Source organism: Raphanus sativus, chromosome 5, assembly GCF_000801105.2.
Source record: "Raphanus sativus cultivar WK10039 chromosome 5, ASM80110v3, whole genome shotgun sequence".
NCBI lineage: Eukaryota > Viridiplantae > Streptophyta > Magnoliopsida > Brassicales > Brassicaceae > Raphanus > Raphanus sativus.
Genome location: NC_079515.1, coordinates 4,748,226 through 4,771,709, shown reverse-complemented (window position 1 = coordinate 4,771,709; position 23,484 = coordinate 4,748,226). Strand labels below are relative to the sequence as shown.

At 36.2% G+C, this 23,484-nt stretch overlaps 5 protein-coding genes across 8 annotated transcripts; 3 read left to right on the top strand and 2 right to left on the bottom strand.

Moving 5' to 3' along the window:
• Nucleotides 1-1,126: 1,126 nt before the first annotated feature.
• On the top strand, nucleotides 1,127-1,744 carry LOC108861593 (auxin-responsive protein SAUR72). Its single transcript, XM_018635497.2, has one exon. The coding sequence runs from the start codon at nucleotides 1,234-1,236 to the stop codon at nucleotides 1,630-1,632; it is 399 nt and encodes a 132-aa protein (XP_018490999.1). The 5' UTR covers nucleotides 1,127-1,233; the 3' UTR covers nucleotides 1,633-1,744.
• Nucleotides 1,745-7,186: 5,442 nt separating this feature from the next.
• Nucleotides 7,187-15,914, bottom strand: LOC108861592 (protein PHOTOPERIOD-INDEPENDENT EARLY FLOWERING 1). Of its 3 annotated transcripts, none has more exons than XM_056985617.1 (20): nucleotides 15,430-15,914; nucleotides 15,266-15,346; nucleotides 15,070-15,177; nucleotides 14,905-14,985; nucleotides 14,724-14,812; nucleotides 14,495-14,631; nucleotides 14,346-14,413; nucleotides 13,921-14,056; nucleotides 13,726-13,800; nucleotides 13,578-13,646; nucleotides 13,375-13,472; nucleotides 13,212-13,250; nucleotides 13,027-13,095; nucleotides 12,870-12,932; nucleotides 9,712-12,790; nucleotides 9,542-9,606; nucleotides 9,399-9,469; nucleotides 8,491-9,265; nucleotides 7,819-8,327; nucleotides 7,187-7,739 (listed from the first exon to the last, which is right to left on the bottom strand). In XM_056985617.1, the coding sequence occupies exons 1-20, from the start codon at nucleotides 15,526-15,528 to the stop codon at nucleotides 7,361-7,363; spliced, it is 6,090 nt and encodes a 2,029-aa protein (XP_056841597.1). In that variant the 5' UTR covers nucleotides 15,529-15,914; the 3' UTR covers nucleotides 7,187-7,360. The 3 variants fall into 3 exon arrangements, with proteins under 3 accessions (XP_056841597.1, XP_018490998.1, XP_056841596.1); XM_018635496.2 differs by having other exon boundaries at nucleotides 13,375-13,497; nucleotides 13,585-13,646; XM_056985616.1 differs by having other exon boundaries at nucleotides 13,375-13,497; nucleotides 13,585-13,646; nucleotides 14,346-14,407.
• Nucleotides 15,915-17,664: 1,750 nt separating this feature from the next.
• Nucleotides 17,665-19,153, top strand: LOC108856424 (peroxisomal 2,4-dienoyl-CoA reductase [(3E)-enoyl-CoA-producing]). The gene is made up of 5 exons (XM_018630215.2): nucleotides 17,665-17,915; nucleotides 18,021-18,180; nucleotides 18,282-18,457; nucleotides 18,545-18,767; nucleotides 18,857-19,153. Exons 1-5 carry the CDS (start codon nucleotides 17,730-17,732, stop codon nucleotides 18,997-18,999), a joined length of 888 nt encoding a protein of 295 aa, XP_018485717.2. The 5' UTR covers nucleotides 17,665-17,729; the 3' UTR covers nucleotides 19,000-19,153.
• A 193-nt stretch (nucleotides 19,154-19,346) lies between these two features.
• LOC108805109 (phosphoglycerate kinase 1, chloroplastic) lies at nucleotides 19,347-21,794 on the top strand. 2 transcript variants are annotated; one of them, XM_018577077.2, is made up of 7 exons: nucleotides 19,347-19,912; nucleotides 19,987-20,064; nucleotides 20,143-20,403; nucleotides 20,471-20,788; nucleotides 20,959-21,117; nucleotides 21,197-21,417; nucleotides 21,525-21,794. In XM_018577077.2, the coding sequence occupies exons 1-6, from the start codon at nucleotides 19,472-19,474 to the stop codon at nucleotides 21,389-21,391; spliced, it is 1,452 nt and encodes a 483-aa protein (XP_018432579.1). In that variant the 5' UTR covers nucleotides 19,347-19,471; the 3' UTR covers nucleotides 21,392-21,417; nucleotides 21,525-21,794. The 2 variants fall into 2 exon arrangements, with proteins under 2 accessions (XP_018432579.1, XP_018432578.1); XM_018577076.2 differs by lacking the exon at nucleotides 21,525-21,794 and having other exon boundaries at nucleotides 19,348-19,912; nucleotides 21,197-21,523.
• Nucleotides 21,485-22,799, bottom strand: LOC108805110 (uncharacterized). The gene has a single exon (XM_018577078.2). The coding sequence runs from the start codon at nucleotides 22,730-22,732 to the stop codon at nucleotides 21,554-21,556; it is 1,179 nt and encodes a 392-aa protein (XP_018432580.1). The 5' UTR covers nucleotides 22,733-22,799; the 3' UTR covers nucleotides 21,485-21,553.
• Nucleotides 22,800-23,484: the final 685 nt, after the last annotated feature.

Sequence of the window (23,484 nt, the reverse complement as noted above, 5' to 3'; positions counted from 1 at the left end):
GTATCTAAAGCAAAATGTATATTGAATTGAATATGTATATATTTTTTCTGAGTTGCTCATGAACCTCGTTTATCAATAGCCAAATATACTAAAAAGACCTATATCTCTTCTTTTTATTTGGTCGAAAAAGACCTATATATACCAACTATTCAGATTACATAATTAATTAATAACATCATTTGATCTTAATTATGTGTTATTTTGACATATGCATGATTTTGATTACAAATGAAAATATATTAGAAAATTAATTTAAAAAATCACAGCCACGAATATACATAAGAGGTAAGGAAAACGTTATATAAAATATATATTTATTTTAAAAGGTTTTCTTTTTGTTTAGTGATAAATTTGATTTTTCTATTTCAAAGTCAGTCGTATTTTTTTTAGATAATCCAAACAATTTATTTATATAAAATAAAATAAAAAACTAAATCAGTCGTTTTCCTTTTTATGTTTAAAAATCAAAGATATTTTACTCTGTTCTGTGGTTTTGAATTGGGCATTTTATATTCTTCTTTTTTCTTTTAATAGTCAAGTCGAAAATTTCCGAGTAAGTGTACCGAGAAATTGCTAAAAATACCATTTTCATAGTACCACTTTTCATGTTTACACTAACCACTTTTACCACTACTTTTAATGACGGGTTTAGATTTGAACGTTTAGGATTTAGGGTTTAGATTTTATGTTTTAGGGTTTAGATTTGATGTTTTAGGGTTTAGGGTATAAAGTTTAGGGTTTAGAGTTGAGGATTTAGGGTTTATAGTTGAGGTTTCAGGGTTTAGGGTTTAGGATATTGAATTTAGGGTATATAGTTTAGGGTTTAGGGTTTAGAGTTGAAGATTTAGGGTTTAGGGTTTAGAATTGGAGGTTTAGGATTTAGAATTTTGGATTAAAATTTTGAAAAGCATATAAAAACAAAGATATAAGAGTTTTTAACATTTTAATAAATAAGGTATTTTTGAAAATGTGTACTTAGTGGTGGTAAAGATGAATAATGGTATCTTCAAAGTGGTATTTTTGAAAATTCCCCAAGTGTACCTGGCAAGTACTCCTTCCGGACCCACTTAATTAGAAGCCAAAGTTCCAAAATACCCTCGCCTCTATATAAAATCAGAACCCTTCCTCTCTTACCTTCCAACACCACCGAGTCATTCATTCTTACAGCTCATACAGTTTCATCACTCTGGCAAAAGCTTCCTCTCTCTACCTCTCACACATCACAACAAGAAGATGAAGCATCTGATCCGCCGTCTCTCCCGCGTGGCTGACTCCACTCACTACAATCTCCTCCGGTCAGATTCGCAACGACGGAGCCGCCGCTCTGAATTTTCCCTCCGGTCTTCGATGGCTCGCCGCTTGAAGAAACATACATCCTCTGTTCCTCAAGGACACGTACCGGTCTACGTGGGAGACGAGATGGAGAGGTTCTTGGTTAGCGCGGAGGTGCTTAACCATCCGGTTTTCATCGGTTTGCTGAAGCGGTCGGCTCAGGAGTATGGATACGAACAGAAAGGAGTTCTTCAAATCCCATGCCACGTTCTTGTCTTCGAGCGCATCATGGAGTCGGTTCGGCTTGGATTAGCGGTTCCAAGTGACTTGCAAGATCTAATCAGCGAGGAGTGTATGTGAGAAGATTTTTAGAAGAATCCTTGGTAGGTAGAGAGGCAGAGTCACAGAGATGGATCTAGTTGTGTTTTTGTTCAGACACAGAGTAATAATAATTCGTTGGTGTTGATGTACATATCTCCATCTAATCTATTAAAACTGAAGTACAATTAGTAATTAACCCTAAATTTTCCTCAAAAATTACAACTTCATGCCATTCATTAAAATACTGCCGTTTTTAACATTCTCTACAAAACCAATTATGTTGACATTACCATAAAAGTCGTGGGTTTTGTTTCAAATAGTATTATATGTCTTGGGCTTATTGTACCTTGCCCATATCATGATCACTATCATTGTCTATGTTATTAAAATGAAGTATAAATTAAGTTTGTTTGGAAATATGTATAACAATTTTAAAAAGATGTTTGTTTGAAAATTTTGATAGTAATTTTAAAAATAAATAAATTTGTTTGGAAATATAAATATCAATATAAAAAGATATAATGTTGTTTGAAAATATAGATATCATAACTTTAAGAAAAGAATGAATTTATGTTATTAAAAAAATTTGGAAATTTATTATGTTATGAAAACAATCTATCTGAGCCAACTTTAAAATATACAAAGAATGAGCTAATCTAATTATCTAAAAATATCATTTGTCTAAAATAATCATAAACAAAATTTACACTATATATATATATATATATATATATATATTATATATATATATATATATATATATATTTCAAATCAAAATAATAATTTAAAATTTATTTATATCAAAAATGGATTCAAATATACATATTTCAAAAATTTATTTTTACTAAAATATTTTCCAATAATCATTATTAAAAAATGTTTTCAATATATACAAAAATACAATAAAAGTCAAATTTCATATACAAACTTAAATTATGATTTTTATATTTCACATTAAGTTTAAAAATATAATATATGTGATTATTTATATGATAGTACGTATAAAATACTATTAATTATATGTTTGTTCTGTTTTTAAAGGGAAAAAATAGATTGTGAATTAGGGGTGCGATTTCGGGGACCCCATTCGTATTTGGTTCGGGTCTGTTTGGGTTTCGGGTTTCTAGGGTCAAAGATTTCAGTCTCATTCAGATATTTCTAAATTTTGGTTCATGTTCGATTCAGATCTTTGCGGGTTCGTTCAGATTCGGATAAACCATTTAAATTATTTTTAAAATTCATTATATACCGTAAAATTCAAAATATATAAACAAAATAATATATTACATATAAATTTGAATAACATATATCAGAATACATAAACTTAACATATAAATTGGTTTGATTTAAATATTTAGATAGAGAATCAATAATTATTTTCAGTATTTTTGGTGTTTTGAGTATACTTTAAATATTTTAAATATTTATATTTGACTATTTATATATGTTTTCAATTATTTAAACTAACTTAAAAGTATCATATATATTCTGGATGTTTTTATATACATTAAATCTAAAAAATAATATATATACACATATATATATAAGTATATAAATCTTTTTAAATACATTTAGATATCCAAAATACTTCGGTTTGGATCGGATTCAGTTTCAGTTATCTAAATACCAAAATTTTGAATAATTTAGATATTTAATCAATTTCGGTTCGGGTTCGTACTTCTTTTTGGATCAGGATCGTTTCGATTTTCTGGATTCGAGTTTTTTTTGCTCAATTCTAATATTGACATGAAAAACAAATATCAACACATTTTATAAAAAATATACCCGCACGGGCGTGCGGGTCAAAATCTAGTATATATTATATATGTTGTTCGTTGCAAATTTCCTATTTTTCACCGGTTTAGGTATCGGTTTGAAACTCTTGTGGAGAAATATATATATGGAAATTGCATCGGTTTAGTATGTAAGCGTAAGTTCTGGGTTTTGTTACATGAAGATTCCAGTTTTTTTTTTTGGATTTGATGTTCCACCGAAATTAGTTTGTTCAAAAAAAAAAATGTTTCACCGAAATTACAGGAGGGGTAAATTTGTCAATGTGTTAAATAAGGATAATGACATTCTGCAACTCTGTAGCGTTAGAGCAACCCGTTTCTAACTCTTCAAACATTATGCAAAATACTGAAAATATATAATTGAATCATCTTAAAAGTTATAAAATGATGTGGGTTGAATATAGGGTTTCTAATGATTTGAATCCCTGACTATTTCAAAATCAGATAAAAAAATTTCAATTAAAATTTTATGTTTTTAAACTTTCAACTATTAAACCGTTAATGCTTCTAACATTTCGTTAAAAAATCAAGTTTCATTCGAAAAGAAAAGAAAAATCATTTTTTTTACGGAAATCCGTTAAATCAAAACACGGCATTTTATGTATTATGAAAACAACAATGGCTTTTACAATTAATGAATATTTTAGTAATTCAAACCTCCAATTTTGTTAAATTGGATGAAAAATTCTCAACTAAAACTTCATATTTTAAACCTTCAACTATTAAACTTTTAATGTCTTTCAACTCTGTAAACAAAGTCCTATTTTCTAAAAGAGAATCCATTAAATAGATACACATAGTTTCATATAATCACATAAATCACTTGAATATCTATCGATTATAAGAATCTTGTGTCGTTTTTTAAATTATATGGAACACTGTGTTTTGATTTAACAAGTCTCTATTCAAAAGACGATTTTGTTAACGGAAAGTAACGACATTAACGGTTTATAGTTAGAAAATTTAAAACATAAAATTTTAGTTTGAGTTTTTTTCGATTTAAAAGGTTTGAGTTCCATCTCTCTGATCAGATCCAATCAGATTAAATTTCAACTTGATGTCTACTCCAACATATATGTCTAGCCGTCTAGGCCATAAAACTATACTAAAACACCAATTTGTTTTAATATAAAACCAGAGAATCCCCGAAAGAGCTGAGTATTATTGTAGTTTGATCTGCATATGGTGTGATTAACAATTATTAAATCGTATTAGAAGTTTTTTTTGAACCATTACTTAACTCGAGCTATGCATGCTAAGTCTTCCAACACTAAACCAATGAGCTTGCTTCAAAAGCCATTATTATAAGTTGTTTATCAATGTAAATATGCCATTTCACTTTATTTGCATTTGAAGCACATCATACGCGTGTTTACACACATCGTTCTTATGACCTTTTCAGGTAATATTCGTTGTATGTTAATCAACCATACATCAATATAGAAGACCCAGCCACATGTGTATATATGCTTTTATACCACCCGAGTGAACTACATGTGGAAGTTTAACTGTCCGCATCTATATATGGATTCTCAATGATAATATATATCCATATATCGTCTTCATAGTTTAAATAAAACTAGTAATTATTGGTTGTCAAAAAGAATCTAGTAATTATTGATTGTGTGACCAATCTGAGGAAGGGCGCTAATAGAGTTTGAAATTTCGTCCATTTATATGGTATCCCATGTTGCATCACATGCCCGTTATATAAAGCAGTCAATCATTAATTGTAGGTTTCTTTTGTTTTGTGCTATTTATTGCCAATCAATACGTTTTATTATATACACTAAAGTCGACTCGACTGATCCAACTAGTCAAGGTAGCCAGAATTTTAAAAGGTCGGTCCGTCGGTGTAACATCAACGTCCATAGTGATGTTAGATTTTTAACACGTACGGAGTATAATATAGTCAAAATCATCGAGCCACATATTACCTTTAATTTCATATAGTTATTTGATGGAACCAACTATATGAAAGTTTTATATGTTTCTCTAATTTTTGTAATGAACATATTAATTATGATATCTGCCCAAGTATGAAACCGATTTTTTTCTTCATGACTATCATCAAGCATCTTTCAACGGTAAGCACAACTACGTTACTGAAACGACAAAGAACTTATAATAAAAATGTCATTTGTTGATAATGCCATTAAGAAGAGGTCGAAATGATAACATGTTATATATAATTTAATTTTAAAAATAAAAGATTCATAAATTGCAAGGCCATAGTAATAAGAAGCTTGTGCAGCTCATTTCATGTACGAATGGAATTATGCTGCTTCAGAGGAAGCGACTGACCTCATGATTGATTAGAATTTAAAAGCGAGTATGTTGAAGACTATGCGTTTAGAAATCTGCTTAGCTGAACAACTGTAGAGCCATTTTAGTCTCAAAACTCATAAAGGCCCATATGCGGCCCCGTATACTTTCAAGGTTTATCTCTATAAAACTCGAAAACTCAAAAATCTCGAATCTTCAACGTCTGTTACCAATGATATATCAAGCTAACTACTTCATTTTATATGAAGATGATCGTAGGACAGGCACGTGGAAATTTGAACAAGTTAACGACGACGTGTGCTCTACAAAGAAGACACAACAGATGCTCATATATATAGGACAAGTTGATGTTGGAAGATATCATGCATTCTACTCTGTTCATCTCTCCACCTCACTCATATGCCATTATTCTCAAAATAATTCAATAATGTAATTCATTGTATTCCTGTTCAGTTACGATTTTGGTGTTTTTTTCAGAAAGGAATCATATTTTTCTTTGAAGAATATCATATGAGATGTCCACAATGGCACAATTTGTGACTGTAACGATCGTGTATTATACCTTTATTTCCTTATTAAAGTTGAATAGGCATATACAGATTCTTCCGAAAGATGTAATAAGCTTTTGAAATAAATGTTTAAACTAAAAAGTGTAAATAAAGTTGTTTAGATGTGGTGAAACTTAAACCAAACATATGGAGCATTTGATGAAATCTTCATTTGGATATATAAATTAGTGAATGAATGTGTTGTTGATTTGACTAAGTTACTCAGTTTCTAATTTTCATTTTCTCTTTTTGAACTCTGAAGATAATCTTATAGTTTTGGTGTCTATGGATTAATAATGTATGTTTTAACTTGAAATAATATAGGACTGAAGAGATGTGGAAAGAGTTGCCGTTTAAGATGGATAAACTATCTGAGACCAGTTCCCAAACGATACCATCATCCACCTACACCAACCTCTTGGAAACAAGTAAAGCCATGTCCCCTTATCTTAATCATCTTCCATTCTGAAGTATATACAAGCAAGACGTATAAATAGTGCATTAATTGATCACGTGGTCAAACTCAAAGATCGCTTCACAATTATCTGGTAGAACAGACAACGAGATCAAGAATGTGTGGAACACTCATCTCAAGAAACGATTGATGAAGAGCGATTCACCATCATCATCAAAGGTTACCAATCAAACCTCTTCACTGTCCTATACTATTAACAATTATAAGCGTGATCAGGAACCATTAGACTTTCTTCTTCAAGACCACCAGATTCCTCCGCCCCCTATATCTAAACCGGACTCGCTAGAAATCCATAAGCAATCAGACCATGAGCCATGTAACCGAATGGTTGAACCAGAGCTAGATGATTACAATGAATGGCTAAACTATCTAGATAACCAAAGTACCAAACTTTCTAGAACACAGTGAATCCATATAATCATGTATTATTTTTGCATTGACCTAGTTTCCACTCTAAAATATCAGCTCACATCTAGAGTAGACTGATATCATGTTCGAATCATAGTGTATAAATTTTTAGATTGTAAACAAGTCCGAATAGAATCATATTTGAGATTCAATATTTTCAAGATCTCTGGAAACAAAAAAAAACCTACAAAGCTGGGGTCATCCACAATCATCAGCATTTTTGTCTGCATGCAGTTTTTACTTTTACAAAGCCTCTACTACTCTATTCCTGACGGTTCAGACTCTAATGAGCAATCATCAAGGCCTGAGGTTAACAAAGGATCGTACCAATGTGAACAACCTATCATCTCTATCTCTTCTGAAACCTCCTTCTCCTCTTCCTCCTCTTCTCTATCCGCAGGTGTAAAATCGAACTTGAGATTAGGGTCATTTGGTCTCACCCATGCCACTTCCGATTGTTCTGCTGCTGAGAGTTTTCGCTGTTTGCTTTTTGAGGACTTGGGTGTGTCTGAGGCGGATAGCTTGTGCTTCCCCAAAGACGGTGCTTTCACTCCACTTCTTGACTTCGGATCATATGCGGGGAACGTGTTTGAAGCCCATCCAAATGTATCTTCAATACACGCATTTGCAGCATTCCTACAAACAAAATCACTGATACTTAGTGACCACTACTCAAGAATTATAGAGAGCTTTTGGCATGGATAGAGTTACAAACCTGTAACGGTCCTCTGCAGCAACCCGAGATGCTTTGAGCTTATCACCACTTGGAGGGTCATTCACATAATTGAATGAATCTGATCCATCAATAGTTAGCTTTATGATGGGTGGGAAATGAGTCGTGGAATCATCATTGCCACGTGGGAATTCCAAGGTTAGGTCTAATCCCACTTTATGGACAGGTTGATCCTCCTGTAATCTAGAACGAGAAACAGTATCGGGTGGCTGGCTCGTGCTTGAGTTCTGGAGAGCAGATTCTACCAACTTGCTACTCAAGCTGGTGATCTTCATCCCCTGAAAAGGTTTACTACCTAATTCTTGAGTGTGATTCGCAGAACCCATAACCTGTCTGTTGAATATGGGATTATTTAAGGAGCGCATTTGATTGTTTGTAGAGCGTGTTGACGTCCTCCAAATTGAAGACAGCAAGCAAGTAAAGTGTTTTTGAAGGAGCATCTCCGTATCTGGCTGCTCAGCTGCAACATTTAGGAGTGCCCGCATATTTTCCTGCACCAAAATTAGAATATTGGTGAAAAGCATTTCCTGGGTAAGTCCGTCCCCGTTTACAATACGAATTTCAGAATATCCCTAATTCATTATACTTTGATGCCCGCAAGTGAGAACCTAATCTACATATCAATTTATAACGCTATGGCATTGTCAACCTTACCTCAGTGACTTTAAGGAGGGCCTTCCCAGAACCCGCGTTAAGGTTCTTTTCGTTCACTACACTGTCGGAAGCAGACAAAATATGTCGCTGCATAAGCTCCCTATATCTCTCACAACAATATGCAGGATGGCGATGCCTTCCTCTGTATGCCCCACCAGCAGTCATTCCATAAAGAGTCTCGCTAACTAAACTCCAGTTAGACCCATATTCATGAACCATAGCACACAATACAGCATCTTCCTGAGGCAACCAAGAATCAGGTGAGGGAACACAGTCTCTAGACCACAGATTTCCTTTCTTCAATTTCTCTGGCTTGATCATAAGGACGCGCTTTATTGGCATAGAAGTGATGAATTTTTTCCCTAGAGTTTTACCCCTGTTTGCCGGTTTCAATTCATTATCAACAGCCATACTGTCAGATGGCTTTGATGGAAGTAGTTCCTCATGCGGACTCTTGCATTTGATATCTGAATGTGAAAGAGACTTCTTCTGCTTCTTTGCTTTCTTCTTTGAGTTCTTCTCTTCATCAGTGTCGAAGACTAATTCTCTTTTCTTGCCCTTTATACGTTTCTGCAAACGCGGTGAGACCATGTCTGAATCGCTGCTACTCACATATCCGCATTCTTCATCCTCATCATCAGTCGAATCTTCAACTTTCACCACTGGCTTCACTTGTTTTGATTCGGACCCCAGTGATCCTTTTTTCAGGGATTTATATTTGGCTTTCTTCACCTTTTTCTTCTTCTTAGGTTTAAGTACAGGGGCACTTTCGTTCCTGAGGGAAAAAAAAAGGTTTCAACCAATAACTAGAAATAAGTGCTTGCCTATCATTGCTGTCATAATTTTCAACAATATTGTCCTAGATAATCATATTGACATTAAACTGTGTTGGTTCAAAAGTGTCTTACAGTGCCAAACGCCTTTCAGCCTCCTCTGCAGCTTCCCTCTCTCTAGCTTCATTTTCTAGATCTTCCATCAACTACAATAATAAGTAGAAACGTGACCAATCGGAAATGCAGAAGGCCATTGCAGATGCATTAGTTAATCTAACCTGGTGCTGAGCTAAAACTTCAACTTGCTGTCTGTATGCCTCGGTTGCAAAATCAGCATCCCATTCTGAAAATAGCACAACATCACATGAGAGATAAAAATCAGCCTATGAATTAACATCATAAGAGTTAAGTGATTGCATAGAATAAGCAAAAAAAAATAAAGACTTACTCTCATAAACAAGAGGCTCTTCACCATCATCAATTTCAGCTTCCATTTCCTCCTTGTACTTCTCAATGTGGTCAAGTTCCCATTCTTTCTCTTCAAATCCCGCTTCATTTTCAATCGCAGCCTCAACAATGACGGGGTCCCAAACCTCTAAAAATCTAATCGCATATCTATCAATAGGACGCAGCTGGTTCTCAAAGGATGAGATAGCTTGTCCAGAAGCGGCGGCTGCTGCAGCCATTTGCTTGACATCATCTGGTACATCATTGTCTTCTTCTTGGCTTAAAGTAATCATGTCAGCTCTCTCATCCGTGTTATCAGCAGGTAACAATGAAATTTCTTCTTTAGTCGACTCTGCTGTAGCTACACCTTGATCAGCAGGCTCATCAGACTTTATATCATCCTCATTAACTAGCTCATCGTCTTCTGGTCTCTCTACAGGTTCTTCTGTAAACTCTTGATTGTCCACAGCTTCTTCTTCTTCTACTCTTTTGAGAGCCATATAATCTGCTTCATCTTCTGCATGTTTTAAAGCAGCCTCGACATCAGCATTTGACAGAGGGAGCTCCGACTCACAATTCTTGATCTTTTCCTCTTCATCCTTCCTGGCCAGAGTCTTATGCCCAGAGAACAATTCCATTGGGTCGAGCTTCTTGAAAAACTCGGTGTTATATTCACCATTCTGAATCACTAGGTTATCAAGCGCACGCTTCTGGTTTGCTTTCTTCAAGATATTCTCTTCAATGGTGCTCTCACTTATCAACCGATAAATATGCACTTCCCGTGTCTGACCAATCCTGTGGCAGCGATCTTGAGCTTGTTGATCCATTGCGGGATTCCAGTCACTGTCATAGAAGATAACCGTGTCTGCACCAACAAGGTTTATGCCAACACCCCCACTTCGGGTTGACAAGATAAAAAGAAAAATCTTGGGATTTGTGTTAAACCGCTGCATTAATGTCTGCCTCTCTTCTGGTGGAGTAGAACCGTCAAGACGCATGTAGGTATAACCGTATAAATTGATGAAAGCCTCCAAGACGTCAAGCATCTTTGTCATTTGCGTGAATATCAATGCTCTGTGACCCCCAAATTTTAATTTTCTCAGTAACATAGCAAGCTCCTGCAGCTTACCACAGTCAAACTGTATCAGCCGCCTATCTGGAAAATATACTTGTCTCCTAACGATTGCGGGTCTAATCGGAGACAGAAGAGGTGATACAAGATCTGTAACTTTCTCCCTGTACGATGGACTAAGAAAAATTGGAGAGTCACTTTTGCTGCACCAGCAAGCAGGTGAAGACACTCGTGCAGCTGGAATCGCAAACGTGAAAGCTTCGACTAGCTCAATTACCTTCTGAAAACGCTCGATCGGTGAAAGAACTATGTCAGCGAGCATTGAGGAATACATGTAAGATGTACGATTAGCTTTAAGGTGGTGTATATCATCAAGAGGACCCCTAATGGTTAAAAGACTTCTCAAAGATGTAGAGTAAGTAGGCTTTCTCTGACATCTCAAAGAATTCCACCATGCAATGGCTGCTGCCCGATCCTCCGATTCTTTAACCCTTTCCTCAAAGACCGCCTTCCGGATTTCTTCAAAAATATTTGTCCCTTGCAGATTTTTGCGGTTTACTAAACTCAGAGGAATTTCTTCTGGATTATCCTTCAAGTCCACGCGCTGCTTGATCAAATCTGAGGGCGTTGAAATAGCTTTGATCTCATCTCCTTCCCACGCAGTCATAGTAAAATCATGATGGGTGAATAAGAATCCCATAGCCTCAAGATCGACTCTGGAAAATGGACTTTTCAAAAGCAGAGAGCAGATTCTTGAACTTAACTGCACATCAATTCCCGGCATATCAAAAGAACTTACAATAGGCCGACCTTCAAAGAGATCAGGATGGTTACAAACTTTCCGCAGTTGCATTATGACACTTATCATCCCAAAAAAGCTTCCGCTGTTAAGTGTAGTCTGTGTTTCTGTGCTTGCTATGAAGTCCTCATACAAGTTGCGCTGCCTCTTAGACAATCTGCAGAAAATAACATGCTCATGCTTCTGAGGAAGTTGTTTCTCTACATCTCTTTTTAGGCGCCGTAGAAGGAAAGGACGGAGGACATTATGCAAGCGATCAATAACTTCTCTGTTGATTTTATCTTGGCCCTCCACCATCCCTGCTATCGGGTTACAGAACCAATCTTTGAATTCCTGGTGGGACTGAAAGACATGTGGCATCAGAAAATGCATCAGCGACCACAGTTCCATAAGATCATTCTGCAGCGGCGTACCAGTCAACAAAATTCTTCGTTTAGAATTGAAGTTTAACAGAGTCTGCCATCTCTGAGACTTCCAGTTCTTAATTAAATGGGCTTCGTCAAGAATCAAGTACTTCCACTTCTTGCGCTTGAACATCTTACTGTCCTGGATAACTAGCCTATAGGTTGTAATGCATACATGGAAGGAGTTCAGCTTCATCCATCCTTGTCTCTTGAGTTTCCGCTCCTTTGCACTCCCAAAATAAGTGAGAATTTTAAATGCAGGACACCATTTAAGAAATTCAGTTTCCCAATTAAGCATCACACTTGTTGGAACCACAATCAGATGGGGACCCCATATCCCCTTATCACAAGCAAGATGCGCGAGAAGAGCGATGGTCATGATTGTCTTTCCAAGACCCATTTCATCAGCTAAAATCCCATTTAACCTTTTCTCATACATCGTGACAAGCCAGTCTAAGCCAATGTGTTGGTACTCACGCAAAGAATGCTTGAGAAGAAAGGGCAACTTCGTTCTAACTTTTGTTGTAGAGTATGTAAATCCAGTTGGCTGTGCAGATCTTGCTGCTGCTGCTGCATCAGCAATTTTGTCACTACTATCTTTACCATTATCTTCTTTTATTCCATTGGATGTGCCTTCGTCTTTTTCTGAGCAAGGCTGTAAAGCTAGCTTACATTCGGCTGATTTAACATTTTCGTCATCTGAATCAGCTTGCTGCCTGATATTGTGAGACTCTACTGCAGTGTCTTCAGATAGTGCACATGAATATCCAGAGTCATCTTCAGATAAATCCTTGCCACCGAAATCCTATAACAGGGAAATTGAGTTACAGAAAAATACGAACAAAGCAGCTGAACAGAAGCACACAGGAGACTTAAAAGCATACCTCCTTATACCTTGCAAGCAATTCTTCAATAGACATTTCACTCTCCTTCTGCAGCAGGGCAATCTGTAGTACAAAGACAAGTTTCAGTCTGTAAACTCTCCAGCTAACAACGTTTTCATATTACAAGAAAACAGAATAATCAATATATGTTTGTTACCTCGTCCACGGGGTCCACATTATCTGTTTTTGCCAGTTCCTCTTCAACGGACAGTGTCGTCTCATCATCCTGCACCAAAAGAGAAAATATACAATTTGAAGTTTTGAACCCATATGTTCGTTCAACAAAAACCTTCGACAAGAGCCCAAGGGCCAAGGCTAAGAAAATAAAGTTAAAAGACTGACCTTTTCCTCACCAGTGGCAGCAACAAAGTCAACATCCTCCTGCACATGTTCAGGAGAAACAGAAAGTTTAGCATTTATGCAGTCAGAATCAGAGACTCATGAGAAAAAAATATGGGTAAGGTCTTCTGACGAAGGATAACAAAGGAAATCAGATTCCAGTTACCTGTTCATCGTTGAAATCATAGGTCTGATCTTCCTTTCCAGACTCCACAGAGGTAGTTTTTGGGCCTGGCTTGTGGTCATGTGAATGGGTCTCGGATACTGCTAAATGATCAAAGCTATCATTCTACAAATAAAGGATAAATATTACATTTGAGCCAGAATTTTTATTGCAAATCAGATAATGGGATTTTTAAAAAGACATACAACTTACAGAACGACGAACACTTGGGCTCGCTTCAGTTTCTTCAGAAGCTGTAAGATTGTTTTTGTCATCTGCACATGTCAAATGGGAAGGAAGTCAAAGAGCAGTTTCATTACTTCAAATACATTATAAGAACTTAATACCGCTCACCCTCGATATGATCTTCACCTACTGATGCCAGATTAGCTTCATTTTCATCCTTTTCTAGGCTGGTTTCTCCGCTGACTGAGGATGCAATTCAAACAGTTAAAACTCATTGAGGATACCGCTTGGTGTAATCATAGTAAAATATGACAAAATGGGGGAGAAAAAACCAATGAATAGCGAGTGTACAGCTATACCTACCTCTACCAGCAGTATAACGTCTGAGTAGCTCCTCAACTGGTAGATCCACTTCATTTTGCAAAGCTTCCAACTCTTCCTGCCTTTCCTGTTTGGTGAAGTGCTTTTCATCCTCCTCAATAGTATCTTCATCATCTTCCTAAGTGTAATTATGCGTTCGAAATTAGCTATGAAACTTATTACTCTTCAAATGATCAGGGATGCAGAACTAATAAATAAACCGTAATCATTTAATTCTCAACAGGGTGGTGTCATGACGAGACAAAACGATTTCATTTGTTAACTTGTGTCATATCTCTTACAAATAGAGCAAAAACAAATTATAATCCATCTTTTTTATAAGATGCAGGTCGATTCAAACTGTGACACACGTTAACTGCCAATAAGTGGTAATATATAGTTTTCTTGAATTATAAACTGAAACTCACAGACGCATCCTCGGAATTGAGATCATAATCCTCATCGACATCTAGAGTTCCTGATTCAAGACCTGCAGCTACAATGTCAGGAGATTTATTAGGATACAGCTCAATTGCTTGCAGTAAACATATGCGGAGATGAGTAATGTGGTGCTCACAAGCATTCAACTCCGAAGGTGTCTCTTCTGCCCTTTCCTCATCACTTTTTGATTCAATAGCCAGAATAGGTTTCGGAGAGTTGTTCTGACCGTGTTTATAAGGCTCCACCAAATTTTCTGCCAACATAGTTGAGTACCTAACATAAACCAACAGACAAAACTCAGTCTTTACTCAATATATTCCAGAATCACAAAAAAAAAAACTGTGAAAGAAAAGTTGCATAGTAACCTCTCGGTCTGGCCTAACAGAAACTCAAGTTGCTTGTCCATAGCCTTCTTCTTTTTCTCATTGCGTACTAGCTGATGCTTGTACAGCACCTTTAAGATAGAAGAACAAGTTCCGACGCTCAAAAGTTACGCCAAACCTTAAATATAAAAGGGCAGGGAGAGAGAGAAAACGAAAGAATTACCAGCTTCTCAACTTTGATCCAAAACTTCTTAACGTCTTTAGAGATATTAAGGGCTACTTTCCTTAGTCTCTGTTCTTCTTCCTGTAAGAAGCAATACTCTCACTTTTAAAACTAATGCTAGAGTGTGCAAGTAGAGTAAACAGAGGAAACAAAAAAAGAGAGGACCTTTAGCTTCCTTTCTTCCCTAGAAGCCTGATCTAACATTCCTTTGCTGGCCCTCAAAGCAACTTTCTTCGCCTGCGCCAGCTTCCATTTCCTCTCCGACTCAAAATCCTAAACAAAAGGTTCACCCATTTAGCAAACAAACAAACATGCATACCAATTCTTGCAGAATGATCAAAACAAGCCACAAATCTGTTACCTTTGACAGCCAAATCATCTCCTCTATAACATGGTCCCAGTGAGTTTTAGGTCGACGCGGCTCTTTAGGAGCTTCCAGCGTCTGGAAAACAAAACCAATTAAGAGGTAAATTGCGTTTCCTTGGAGATCGCGATAAGCTCAAAAAAGTAGGAATCTAAGCTAACCTTGTGTCGCTTAGGTTTGGAGTCGCTATCAGGTCTAGATTTGGAGCCTTTGGACGACATTGCTGAATCAGGTATCGACTTCCCACCTCTCGACCCCATTTACTAACCACCCAAAGAAGACGACTAGTGACGAAACTAGGGTTTCTACATCAGCGGCGATAAACTCCACGCGACGAATCCGTGACTAATAGGTCGCGTCACTGTAATCATCACAGTAAAAAAAAAAGAAGCGGTTGCAGAATCTTGGAATTTTACAGCTGATGTTACCGACTAATCTAGGTTAAAAAGAGAGAGAGTTTCTCGGATGGATAGAAAGGGAACGACTTTTTTTTCTTTTTCTGTGAATCAAATCTCTTCACTTCGTTACGGTGATGTGATTTGAGAGATCGACAACGGAAAAGAAAATAGAAGATTTTTTTACGAAAAGGTCTAAAAATGGAGAGGAGAAGAGGAGAGAGAACGCGCGGCGCGGATAGATGAAGGAAGGGTTGTTGGGTCCTCGTAACCCTCTTTTTCCTTAAAATTATTATTTTAATAATTAATTGCTTGTAAAATATTTAGGATTTTTTTACCATATGATGTGAATGTGATGATAATACTTAGCGAATTTAGTTGATTATATTATATATGATGATATACATTATAGTAGTACACTCTGGCAGTATCATTGCTGTTATTAGTAGAAAATCGTTATTACTGGAAAGATTATATTCTTTCTTTTTCTAAAAATAAGTAGCTATTAAATCAAACCCGGGACCGTCTAGTTTCATTTCGGGTATACTAATTTCTTTTTTTTTCAATTTTAAAGATTTAGAAATCGTTCAGTTATTTTAAATTTTAAATTTGATTTATGTAAAAAAATTGAAAACTAACTATGGGTTTGATTGGCAGAGCATTAGCATTAGCATTATGCTCCTTATTATCCAATCAACATTGATCACAAAAGCATTTAGAAAAGCATTTACAAGATGCTTATGCTCTCCAAATGCTCTTTGCTCAATGCTCTCATATGAATCTTTTGAAAGAGCATTTGCATTTTGAATTTATATATATTCAAAAATAATTATATGTAATTAAATTATGTGTGTTTAATAATATAAAAAATATGTTTTTTTTTTTTTTGTCGACAATAAATTTATATTTAAAAAAACTAAAATTTGTGATTAATTATTTTATTTTTTTAAAATAACAATATTTCACATTTAAAATACAATAAAATTTATATAATTACACATATCATTCATTATTTTTAATAAAATACATAAAATAATATATATTTAAATATTATAAAATAAACACATTTATATTTATAAATAAATAAATTATATGTCATAGATTATTTTTTATGATAATATTATACATGGATCATTTATTTCTCAACCAATAAATAAATAATGATATTTTTTATATAAATTAATTTTTAAAATTTATTTATTTTATTTAATATTATCAAAATTATTTTTTTCCAAAAATAAATTTTATTTTTAAATAGTTTTTTTTATTTTTTAAATAACACTATTTCACATTTAAAAATTAATTTAATTTATAAAATTAAATAAGATTCATTATTTTAATAACAAATATATTATTAATATATATTATAATTAATATATATTATTTTAAAATAAATATATTATATACTAACTTTTATGATAATTTTAAAATTATATAATGCTACTGCTCTACCAATCACTTTATTAAAAATTTTAGTGAAAGCATACAGCTTCTTCAGCATACTGCTTCTTCATCTGCTGTACCAATCGAGGCCATATCTGAAAAGTTTTAAATGCAATTTGGTTTCGAAATTTTAGGTAATTAACATGTCTAAAACGTTAATTAATTCAAAATTTTAAGTTATATATTGAATGATTAAGATATATAAAAATATTTATAAGGATTTTAGGTAATTCGGTTTACAAATAGTAATTTTAGAAGATTGATTATTTAGATACTAAATATAATTGAAACTTGTAGGTATATATACTATTACTATATAATAATATGTATTTTTTTAAATTCAGATATTTATTCGATTTTTGGTTAAGTACTAATTTTGGTTTTTCTATTTTAGAAACATAGGATCTGTCCGGCCAGGAATGGATATTTATGAAATCCGGTTTGATTTTTGTTGTCTCAGTTTGGTACGGTTCAGTTCTTTGGTTCAAAATAAATGTGACCATGACTATGACTGTGACAGGTGATGGGAAGTAAATAGAAGAGAAACGAAACACGAAGTGTCATTTTGCCTCATCATTTTCTTCGTCTTCGCTATTGCGTGTCTTGACTCTTGAATCGTGACCATGGACTCTCCGTTCAAGCCTGATGTACTCAAAGGCAAGGTAGCTCTCATCACCGGCGGCGGATCCGGCATCGGCTTCGAGATCTCCTCTCAGTTCGGCAAACATGGAGCTTCCATCGCCATCATGGGTCGCCGTAAACAAGTCCTCGACGACGCCGTCTCTAATCTCCGATCTCTAGGGATTCCGGTAACTCTACTTCTTCTCGATGAATAATAAAGTTTGTTTCTTTTTTTCGATTGCTTGTTGAGTTAATCACTCTCTCTCTCTCTGTGCATGTGTCTCGAACCAAAGGCTGTTGGATTCGAAGGAGATGTTCGTAAGCCAGAGGATGCGAGAAGAGTCGTCGAGTCAACTTTTAACCATTTCGGTAAGGTTGATATTCTCGTCAACGCCGCCGCTGGAAACTTCCTCGCAGCTGCTGAGGATTTGTCCACCAATGGCTTCCGAACAGGTGAATCATCAATTCATCATCCATCCTTTGTTCACTTTGAGTCTTTGTCTATGGACTAAAGTTAACATCTTTTTTTTTGTTTGTTTGTTGCTCTTGTCTAGTTTTGGACATTGACGCTGTAGGAACATTCAACATGTGCCGTGAAGCACTCAAGTATCTCAAGAAAGGAGGGCCCGGGAGAGACTCGTCAAGCGGCGGCGGCGGTTCGATTCTCAACATTAGTGCTACTCTGCATTACACTGCTTCTTGGTACCAAGTCCATGTCTCTGCAGCCAAGGTAAATGACTGAGTTTTCAGCATCAAGTCAGAGATTATGAACTAAGTAGCAATGGAAAGTAACAGTCTTTTTGAAACTTCGAACTAGGCTGCAGTTGATGCTACGACAAGGAACTTGGCATTGGAGTGGGGAACTGACTACGAGATTAGAGTGAACGGGATTGCGCCAGGCCCCATCGGAGATACACCTGGGATGAGTAAACTTGGACCTGACGAGATTGAGAACAAAGCTGGAGATTATATACCTCTCTATAAACTCGGTGAGAAGTGGGATGTCGCCATGGCTGCAATTTACCTCAGCTGTGATTCCGGTATGCTGAGTTTTTTTTTTTAACTTTTGAAACAGTATTATATATAAATGGTTAGATGATGAAAACATATGGCTGATTTGGTTAAACAGGGAAGTATGTGAATGGACTGACAATGATGGTAGATAATGGACAGTGGCTTAGCAAACCTCGTCATTTACCCAAAGATGCTGTCAAGGAACTCTCTCGTGTTGTGGAGAAGAGATCCAGGGCCAAGCCGACCAGTAAACTCTAAACTAGTGTGTTGTTGTGTTAATGTATTATGTTGGGGACAGGCAAGAAATGGTATTGAACATTCTGTTTGTTGAAGACAGTACTGTATGATATGAGACACCAGTGAACTTGAGAAGCATTTGTGTTTCCCATCTCAAATAAAGTCACATTTGACACTGCCTTGTTTGGTTAGTGATTGTATATTTGTATTACATCGTAGACAAACAGTATGGTATTAAGAGATTATGTGGAGGAAGCATATTCTTTGGTACAGTAATAAGAAAAATACTATTATACAATAAGAATGGTTGTGAATTGTGATGGAGATTCTCAAAGCTCAGAAGTCAGAAGGCTTTGTCTGAACCTCACATCAACGATAAGAAAAAAAAGAAAAACATATATAATATTCTAATCACCTACAGAAGATTGTGAGTCACACTCTCTCCTTGTCTCTTCATCATCATCTCTCGTGATCCTTCTCTCTCTAACTCAACATGTCATCCGCCGCCGCCGCCGCAAGTCCATCCCTTTCACTCCTCAAGTCAACCGGAGCCGCCGTCGCTTCATCCGCCGCAACTCGAGCACGCGCCACCCTTCTGCCCGTCTCCTCCAAATCCAAATCCATCTCCACTCGTCCTCTCGGCTTCTCCGCCGTCCTCGACTCCCGCTTCACCGTCCAAGTCTCCTCAAAGGTCCACTCTTTCCGCGGCGGCAGAGGCACCAGAGGAGTCGTCTCCATGGCGGCGAAGAAGAAGAGCGTCGGAGACTTGACCTCCGCTGATTTGAAAGGGAAGAAGGTCTTTGTCAGAGCTGATCTGAATGTACCTCTTGACGACAGTCAGACGATCACCGACGATACGAGGATCCGTGCCGCCATTCCGACGATCAAGTACTTGATCGACAATGGCGCTAAAGTCATCCTCTCCACTCATCTGGTACAACTTGAAACTCCTCCATTGCGCCTTGTAGAATGTAAAGCTAGACATTTTGATGCGTTTTGAACTTGTAGGGAAGGCCAAAGGGAGTGACACCGAAGTTCAGTTTAGCTCCTCTTGTCCCTAGGCTGTCTGAGCTTCTTGGTATTGAGGTAAAAGTCATCATCTTTCTCTGTGGAAAGTCAATTTCTTGAAATAGCTCTTTTGAGGGTTGAAGTTGTTGTTTGCAGGTCAAGAAAGCTGACGACTGTATTGGTCCTGAAGTTGAAAGCTTGGTGGGTTCTCTCCCTGAAGGTGGAGTTTTGCTTCTTGAGAACGTTAGGTTTTACAAGGAGGAAGAGAAGAACGATCCAGAGTTCGCCAAGAAGCTTGCTTCGTTAGCTGATCTCTATGTCAATGATGCTTTCGGAACTGCTCACAGAGCTCATGCTTCCACTGAAGGAGTCACTAAGTTCTTGAAGCCTTCTGTTGCTGGCTTCCTTCTCCAAAAGGTTAATTACATTATGCTTTTTAGAGAATTGTTTTTTTTTTGTTTACTCTCTACGTTTTTTTTTACAGGAGCTTGATTACCTTGTGGGAGCGGTTTCGAACCCAAAGAGACCGTTTGCAGCCATAGTGGGTGGTTCCAAGGTGTCGTCCAAGATTGGAGTTATTGAATCGCTTCTTGAGAAGTGTGACATCCTTCTTCTTGGTGGTGGAATGATCTTTACATTCTACAAGGCGCAGGGTCTCTCTGTTGGCTCGTCACTTGTCGAAGAAGACAAACTCGAACTGGCTACATCTCTCCTCGCCAAAGCTAAAGCCAAAGGCGTCTCTCTTTTGTTGCCAACCGATGTTGTGGTTGCTGACAAGTTCGCTGCTGATGCCAACAGCAAGGTCTGTCTCATCTCGCCATTGCTTTAAAAAATGTCTTTCTAAATTCTTAGTTAATGGTTGATAGAAGAAAACTGAATGGATTCTATACTAGAGATGAGAGAATCAGAGTTGTTAAAAAAATTGGTAGAGATTTGTTTCTAAGTGAAAGTATGTAATGTGAATGTGTGTAGGTTGTGTCTGCATCAGGCATTGAGGACGGATGGATGGGATTAGACATCGGTCCAGAGTCGATAAAAACATTCAACGAAGCTCTGGACACAACACAGACAGTCATTTGGAATGGACCAATGGGAGTTTTCGAGATGGAGAAGTTTGCTGCAGGAACAGAGGTATGAAAACGATTAAAAAACATATGGTGGATGAACATGTTGGTAGGTTAAGTTGGGGGGTGTTATGGTTTTGTTGCAGGCGGTTGCGAATAAACTAGCAGAGCTAAGTGAAAAAGGAGTGACGACTATAATAGGAGGAGGAGACTCAGTGGCTGCAGTGGAGAAAGTAGGAGTTGCAGGTGTCATGAGTCACATCTCCACTGGTGGTGGAGCCAGCTTGGAGCTTTTGGAAGGCAAAGTACTTCCCGGTGTCATCGCCCTTGATGAAGCTTAATAGAAACTCAAAAACATTTTGATGAGGCAAGCTTATGTATAAGTTAACCATTGAGTTTCTTTTGCTGCAAATCTATTCTGACTTTATATTAAAAAAAAAACTCATATATTATTATTATTTTTTTTATAAAAAGGAAGCACAAAGAAAACACTACTAGAGAAACTACAAGATGAAGAGCTTGTTCAAGAAGTTTTTGTATCTTGGTGTCTTCTGAATGTCATCAAACCTGCTAATTATGGTTGGGAAGTAAGAAGATGAAGAAGAGTAGTAGTGATCACCTAGTGAACACTCTTTCTCCTTGTACCTCTCCAGCTCTTCTCTAAGATCTTTGTTGAGAAGATGCCCACAGTAACATTTATTGTCTTCAAAGGCAACATACGTTTTGAAAAAGCTGTTTCTATCCCTCTCCTTTGCCAAATCCATCTCTTCCATCATGTCCTTTAAAATAAAAGCTCCCTTCTTCCTGAAGTGTCCTCTCACAAAATCCTCAAACCCATTGAGAGGACGCTTCAGCATATCCAGCATCTGATCACATGACTTGTTGGTGTTGTTCATCACAGTCTCTTCAATGTGGAGAAACACATCTAATACGTCGTAACTACGTTTGGGTTTTAATAGCTTTTGGGTTTCAAAGTTACTCAAAGGAAGGCCATAGGGATGGTAGAAGAGACTCGGCGCTTGGTATGGATACTCTGTAGGGAACTTAACATCAAAGAAGAACAAGCTGTGACTCTCGTCGGTTGCAGCAACTCTCATCAGCTCTTTTCTTTCGTTGTAAGTCCTGACGAAGAAGCTGACTCCACTGGAACCATCTCTCTTCTCCAACTCTTTCTTCAGCCTTCCCCACTCTCTCTCTACGCTACTGAGAGCACAGACGCAGCAGCAAGACGAGTAACAACACCTGTAGTGGATGAAGTGATGATCCCGTGGAGTGCATCCATCAACAGCTTCGAACTTGTTGAATCTCTTGAAGTTCAAATCCACCTTATCTCCCAGCTCCATGATCTCCTTCTCGAAGATGTCAACTACGAAGTAGCTGTCTCGTCCGAAACGAACGATGTCACCAACTTTCTCTTCTTCTGGTTCCGGTTTGGACTCTTCTTTCTTTTCTCTAGTTGAAACCGTTCTGACTTTCTCAGCACGTCTCCTATTTAGATCAATAGAGTTTGACCTATATCCATTCACAGAATTCGACCTATATCGATTCATAGAATATGACCTAGAGCGTTGTGCTGTTAATACTCTTGTTAGATCATCATCATCAGAGTCGCTGCTGATTGCATCAATACCTTTCGACTTGGCTTTGTATAAACTTTCACCAGGAGTACTACTACTGCTCATGTTTTTTTTCTTCTCGTGTGAGTTTTTTTCTTCTCTTGTGAGTTATGTTCTTAGTCGTAAGCAAATTAAATAACAACTCTAAACCCTAGAATATAGCAAAATATAAAACCCGCTAAGATATAGGATTAGCAAATATTTTGATCCCTAACAGTTAAAGGATGACTTCTATTTCTTTAAAGTGGATAACAAGTTAACAACCCAATAATTTTTTATTTAGCCAAAAAAAAAACTAATAACATTTAAAAAACAGTGTAATCTGTTATAGATTATTTTAAAATTTATAAAAAATTATAAGAAAACTAAACTAAGAATCTTTTTACCCTAATAATTTAAGGATGATAGTGATATATTCTATCAGTTCCGATTTTTTTAGATTTTAAATTTCTTTAAAACATGATATCTAAAATATCTTTATATAATACTATAATTTCAAAAGAATAAATAATATATGTAGTAGTTATCTGTAATTAATATGACTAAACAGGTAAATAAACAAAATAATAATTGAAAATATAAAAATTTATCTGTGTGAAACAAGCAAAATTTAAAATATTTTATTTTATGGAATGGTGAGAGTACTATGTAAATACATTTTAGCAAGAGAATACATTTTTTTGTTGTCGAACACACCATACATTTTTTTTTAAAATGATATCTAAATATTTTTATAATACTATAATCTATGTAGTAGTCAATCGTAATTAATATGACCAAAATAGGTAAATAAACAAAATAATAATTGGAAAAAAAAT